Source organism: Bufo bufo, chromosome 11, assembly GCF_905171765.1.
Source record: "Bufo bufo chromosome 11, aBufBuf1.1, whole genome shotgun sequence".
Taxonomy (NCBI): Eukaryota; Metazoa; Chordata; class Amphibia; order Anura; family Bufonidae; genus Bufo; species Bufo bufo.
Genome location: NC_053399.1, coordinates 84,891,251 through 84,897,845, shown reverse-complemented (window position 1 = coordinate 84,897,845; position 6,595 = coordinate 84,891,251). Strand labels below are relative to the sequence as shown.

The 6,595-nt window shown below is 46.5% G+C and overlaps 1 protein-coding gene across 1 annotated transcript; it reads left to right on the top strand.

Annotated features, from left to right (window-relative positions):
- Nucleotides 1–1,271: 1,271 nt before the first annotated feature.
- Nucleotides 1,272–2,201, top strand: LOC120981485 (olfactory receptor 12D1-like). Its single transcript, XM_040411023.1, has one exon. The coding sequence runs from the start codon at nt 1,272–1,274 to the stop codon at nt 2,199–2,201; it is 930 nt and encodes a 309-aa protein (XP_040266957.1).
- Nucleotides 2,202–6,595: the final 4,394 nt, after the last annotated feature.

Below are 6,595 nucleotides of genomic sequence, written 5' to 3'. Positions count from 1 at the left end.
AAACAAAAAAAACAACATACTTACCTCCATGTCAGTGATGCGATGCAGGCCTCTTCTGGCCTGTGTCCCACGCTGTATGGCTCAGGCAGCGCGATGATGTCATCGCTCCGCCTGCGCCGGCCTCTGATAGGCTGCCGGCCTAGTGCCTGCAGCCTATCAGAGGAAGGGAAAGGGACACGCCTCTCCCTCCCCTACCGCAGCACAGGCAGGCATCTGTATCGCTGTCCTGAGGACGGCGTCATACAGATGACTGGAGATGAGCGCTTCCACAATGGAAGCGCTCATCTCCCTGTGCCCAGCCGCCGCCGCCAGCTCGCTCGCTGCGTGGGCCACATGACGAGGTCTGGCGGGCCGGATTCGGCCCGCGGGCCTTGTGTTTGACACCCGTGATTTAGAGGGTCTGGACTTAGAGGGTTTGTGTTCTATGTCTGTTTTTATCTAGTGGGTCTACAGTTTGGGGTCTCTTTTTGCATCTGATATGGGGTTTTCATTTATTCTAGGGTCTGTATTCTGTGGTCTGGTCTGATGTACTTTTTCAATTTAAGGAGTCTAGTGCCTGTAGAGGGTTTGATCTGAGGTTTGAATTTATTCTGTGGTACATACTTATTCAGGGGTCTGTTTTTATTTAGGGGACCTGGTGTGAGTCTGTAGTTACTTTGGGAGTCTGTATTTATAGGGGGGGGGGTCTGTATTTATTATGGGATATGTTTCTATTAAGGAGTCTCGTCAGATGTCTGTATTTACTTTGGGGTCTGGGTTTTTTACTTATTTTGCTGCTTTGGCGTCTGTATTTGTACAGGGGCCCCACCAATTGCTAAAACAAGGAGAAAGAAGGTCTCTAGAGTGAGGTCTAACTAAGGACAAACTTTCTATTGAAGCCATCCTCTGCAACAAGTTGAGAGATCGCTTTGTGTTAAGTGCTTCTTTATTACTCATTTTAGTGTTTCTTGGTAGTCTTAATATTCATTCAACTCCCCCCCCCCCCCTTCCCGACCAAAACCTTTGATATGTTGTTTTAAAGGGTTACACAGAACATGACGTTTCTAATAATACTACTGAATACAATGACATCTATAAATGCATTGACTGCTTCTATTTAACTGTGATGGTTTGCAGATATATTCCAAGCCATGAACATGAACAGTCTGGGCATGCTGGGAGTTGTAGTTTTGCAACAGCTGGAGAGCCGCAGGTTAGCCATCCTTGATTTAGAGGGTCTGGACTTCATGTGCTCTATTTAACTGTGTTGGGTTGCAGATACATTCCGAGCCATGAAAATAGACAATTGCACCCCAGTAACTGACTTTGTCTTGGCTGGCCTGGGAATTCAAGATAATCTTCAGGTGATATTTTTCTTAAGCATTCTATTATTCTACATAGTCACATTGATAGCAAATCTGTCCATAATGATTATCACCATTTCTGATCGAGCTCTTTACACACCCATGTATTTCTTCTTGTACAACTTGGCTTTCCTTAACATCTGTTACTCATCGGTGGTTGTCCCCAAGATGCTCACAGATCTTGTGTCTCAGAAGAAGATGATTTCCTTTTATGGTTGCATTATGCAAGTCCATTTCTTCCATTTCTTGGGTAGTACAGAAGTCGTACTGTTTTCCGTCATGTCCTATGACAGATATGTGGCTATTGCTCATCCTTTGAGATATTCAACCATCATGAGTTACAATGTCTGCTTTGGCTTTGCCTCGTGTTGTTGGACTATTGGATTTTTCCATGCATTGGTACACTCTGTAATGACATCAAGGCTTACATTTTGTGGACCAAATATAGTGAGACATTTCTTCTGTGACGTTAAGCCGGTCCTAAATTTGGCCTCTACAGATGTATCTCTTAATTTCAAGCTGCTTGCTGGAATCACTGGAACACTAGTTATAACCACCTTGGTGTTGACTGTCCTTTCCTACATCTTCATTAGCAAATTTCTTTCAAAAATAAAGACCTCACAAGGAAGAAAACGTGCGCTGTCTACATGTAGCGGCCATTTTACTGTAGTAACGCTCCAATATGGGACAGCCATTTTTACTTATGTGCGCCCTTCTACAAATGAATCCTTAGATCGCGACAAAGCAGCTGCCATTATGTTCTCTGTTATCACCCCAGCATTAAACCCACTTATGTATACATTAAGAAACAGCGATTTTAAGAATGCTTTTAAGAAGTTGCTTAAAAGATATTACTGAGAAAATACATAAGCAATATTGTAAACCATGTAGATAACATATCTCTTAACATGTTACTCGTGTCACTTACATATGTTATGCTACATAATGAATGAACTAATTGCTAATTTAATTTAAAAAATGTAATACAATTTTTTTTTAATCTTTCTATAAATACACTTTATCAATTATGGTAAGGGGGAGTATATAATAATGTGATGGAAAAATGAATCCAGCCAAAGAAGAAATATGGACAATCACAATACATTATAGTATAAAAGACTTGTCTTAACTTTCTCTGCATGATAAATGCCACTTAGGCCTCTTTCACACTTGCGTTGTCCAGAACCGTCTTCCAAATGCTTTCAGTGTTACTATGGCACCCAGGACGCTATTAAAGTCCTGGTAGCCATAGTAGGAGCGGGGAGCGGGGGAGCAGTATACTTACAGTCCGTGCGGCTCCCCGGGCGCTCCAGAGTGACGTCAGAGCGCCCCATGCGCATGGATCACGTGATCACATGGATCACGTCATCCATGCGCATGGGGCGCTCTGACGTCACTCTGGAGCGCCCGGGGAGCCGCACAGACGGTAAGTATGCTGCTCCCCTGCTCCCCACTACACTTTACCATGGCTGCCAGGACTTTAGCGTCCCGGCAGCCATGGTAACCATTCTGAAAAAGCTAAACGTCGGATCCGGCAATGTGCCGAAACGACGTTTAGCTTAAGGCCGGATCCGGATCAATGCCTTTCAATGGGCATTAATTCCGGATCCGGCCTTGCGGCAAGTGTTCAGGATTTTTGGCCGGAGCAAAAAGCGCAGCATGCTGCGGTATTTTCTCCGGGCAAAAAATGTTCCGTTCCGGAACTGAAGACATTCTGATGCATCCTGAACGGATTTCTCTCCATTCAGAATGCATTAGGATAAAACTGATCAGGATTCTTCCGGCATAGAGCCCCGACGACGGAACTCTATGCCGGAAGACAAGAACGCAGGTGTGAAAGAGCCCTTACTGAAGTGAGACAACCCCTTTAAACAGCCTGGACTCCAGACTGATACTTTTTTTCTGAAGTGATACATTGTATAGGCTAAATGCTAATGTAGCAAACTCTCTGCTGTGAGAAGTCTTAGGACTGCTCGAACTATTTAGTTTCTGGATAATAACAAATGACCCATTCACTACAGACATTAAACTGAATAGATGTACAGTAGTAGGTAAATAATAAGGCAAAATGTGATCGAGCAATTTCTGCAGTTTTGTGTTATTGGTGCTCTCAGGAGCTTCTCATGGCTTACCTTAGGCCAGTCATGTCATGTACATTGGTCACATGGCCTAGGCACAGCTCGGTTCCATTCAAGTGAATGTGGCAGAGCTGCAATATTAAGCATAGCCGCCATACAATGCATGGCACTGTTCTTGGTAAGCTGCAGGTAGACCATGACACTTTCAGGATCCCGCACCGATTAGATACTGATGACCTATCATGATAGGTCGTCAGTAGAAAAAAATTGGTAAACCCCTATAAATACTGTATGGCCATGTGCATGAGGTGAAATCCATATACCCTTAATTCTATTCAGAACATTGATGGAGTTGTCTGCATTGGGCAATCCCCCTGTCACTGAGACACCATGGCAAATTCACAAGTACCAGGAGCATCAACCAAAGCTGCAGTACTTGGTCCAAGGGCATTTACAGAGATACATTTGTGACTGGAACATCATAATGGCCACAGTGCTTCAACGACCATTAATGCCCCTTTATTCTAACCTATGTATTGGCCTGTTAATGAATATTGTGAAAAAACTATAATACTATCACACCAAGCATTTTTAGGTAAGTTCTACAGCATTTGTCTATACACACTGTTGTCACAGGTAGTACGGGGAAGGAAGGACAACCAAACGAAACCACAACAGACTAGGCCCCAAACCTAGGGGAAGAGGTCACCTCCTAGCAATCCCTCAATATCTGTCCCTAAGCTCCTAACAACATGTGCAAATGCACATGCACTGGAACCTGAGACTGCTGAAACACTGCACCAAACCCTCAGCTTAGGGAACAGGGAAAGAGGCAACCGGGTCCTTCCAAACTGAAGGAGCTAGTGTCTCCCTGAGGCCTAGTCAGAACAGACACAACAGGAAAGGGAAAGGACTTAGGCCTCATGCACACGACCGTTGTGTGCATCCCTGGCCGTTGTGCCGTTTTCCGTTTTCTTTCGCAGACCTATTGACTTTCAATGGGTCCGTGGAAAAATCGGAAAATGCACCGTTTTGAAGCCGCATCCGTGATCCGTGTTTCCTGTCTGTCGAAAAAATATGACCTGTCCTATTTTTTTGACGGACAACGGTTCACGGACCCATTCAAGTCAATGGGTCCTTGAAAGAACACGGATGCACACAAAATTGGCATCCGCGTCCGTGATCCGTGGCCGTAGGTTACTTTCATACAGATGGATCCAAAGATCCGTCTGCATAAAAGCTTTTTCAGAGATGAGTTTTCACTTCGTGAAAACTCATATCCGACAGTATATTCTAACACAGAGGCGTTCCCATAGTGATGGGGACGCTTCTAGTTAGAATATACTACGAACTGTGTACATGACTGCCCTATGCTGCCTGGCAGCACCCGATCTCTTACAGGGGGCTGTGATCCGCACAATTAACCCCTCAGGTACTGCACCTGAGGGGTTAATTGTGCATATCATAGCCCCCTATAAGAGATCAGGGGCTGCCAGGCAGCAGGGGGCAGACCCCCCTCCCTCCCCAGTTTTAATTTCATTGGTGGCCAGTGCGCCCCCCCGGCCCCCCTCCCTCTATTGTAATATCATTGGTGGCCAGTGTGCGCCCCCCCTCCCTCCCTTTATTGTATTATCATTCGTGGCCAGTGTGCGGCCCCCCCGGCTCCCCCTCTATTGTATTAATATCATTGGTGGCCAGTGTGCGGCCTTCCCCCCCCCCCCCCCCGATCATAGGTGGCAGTGGAGAGTTCCGATCGGAGTCCCAGTTTAATCGCTCTGGGGCTCCGATCAGTAACCATGGCAACCAGGACGCTACTGCAGCCCTGGTTGCCATGGTTACTTAGCAATATTACAATATTAGAAGCATCATACTTACCTGCTGCGCTGTCTGTGACCGGCTGGGAGCTCCTCCTACTGGTAAGTGACAGATCATTAAGCAATGCGCCGCACAGACCAGCGATTAAACTGGGACTCCGATCGGAACTCTCCGCTGCCACCAATGATCAGGCAGGGAGGGGAGAGGGGAGGCTGCACACTGGCCACCAATGATATTACAATAGAGGGAGGGGGGCCAGGAGAGGCCGCACACTGGCCACCAATGATATTACAATAAAGGGAGGGAGGGGGGCCGACGGAGGCCGCACACTGGCCACCAATGATATTACAATAGAGGGAGGGAGGGGGGGCCGGGGGAGGCCGCGCACTGGCCACCAATTATATTACAATAGAAGGAGGGGGGGCCGCACAATGGCCACCAATGATATTAAAACTGGGGAGGGAGGGGGGTCTGCCCCCTGCTGCCTGGCAGCCCCTGATCTCTTCAAGGGGGCTATGATACGCACAATTAACCCCTTCAGGTGCGGCACCTGAAGGGTTAATTGTGCTGATCACAGCCCCCTGTAAAAGATCGGGTGCTGCCAGGCAGCAGGGGGCAGTCATGTACACAGTTTGTAGTATATTCTAACTAGAAGCGTCCCCATCACCATGGGAACGCCTCTGTGTTAGAATATACTGTCGGATCTGAGTTTCACGATGTAACTCAAATCCGATGGTATATTCTATTTGAGGAATAAATGTGGCGGGAATAAAGGAGGGAACCTTCAGTTTGATATTCTTTGTAGACAACCACACCAGATCACCCACATTCAGGTCCGGACCAGGCACACGTCTCTTAGCCGCCACACGCTTATATCTCTCACTCATCCTCTTCAGATTACCCTGAATCTTTTGCCAAATAAAGGATAAAGACGAGGAAAATCTCTCCTCATCAGGTAAACCAGAAGACGCCTCTCCAGAGAATGTCCCAAACTGTGGATGAAACCCATATGCACCAAAGAATTGTGACTTATCAGAGGACTCCTGGCGACGGTTATTTAAAGCAAACTCAGCAAGGGACAAAAAAGAATACCAATCCTCCGCCACAAAACAGCGCAGATATGTCTCCAGATTCTGATTGACGCGTTCGGTCTGACCATTCGACTGCGGGTGAAAAGCAGAAGAAAATGACAACTGAATCCCCAAGCGAGAACAGAAGGCCTTCCAGAATCTGGAAACAAATTGCGTGCCCCTATCAGAAACAATGTCTGAAGGAATGCCATGCAATTTAACAATGTGATCAACAAACGCTTGCGCCAACGTCTTAGCATTGGGTAACCCAGGAAAGGGAATGAAATGC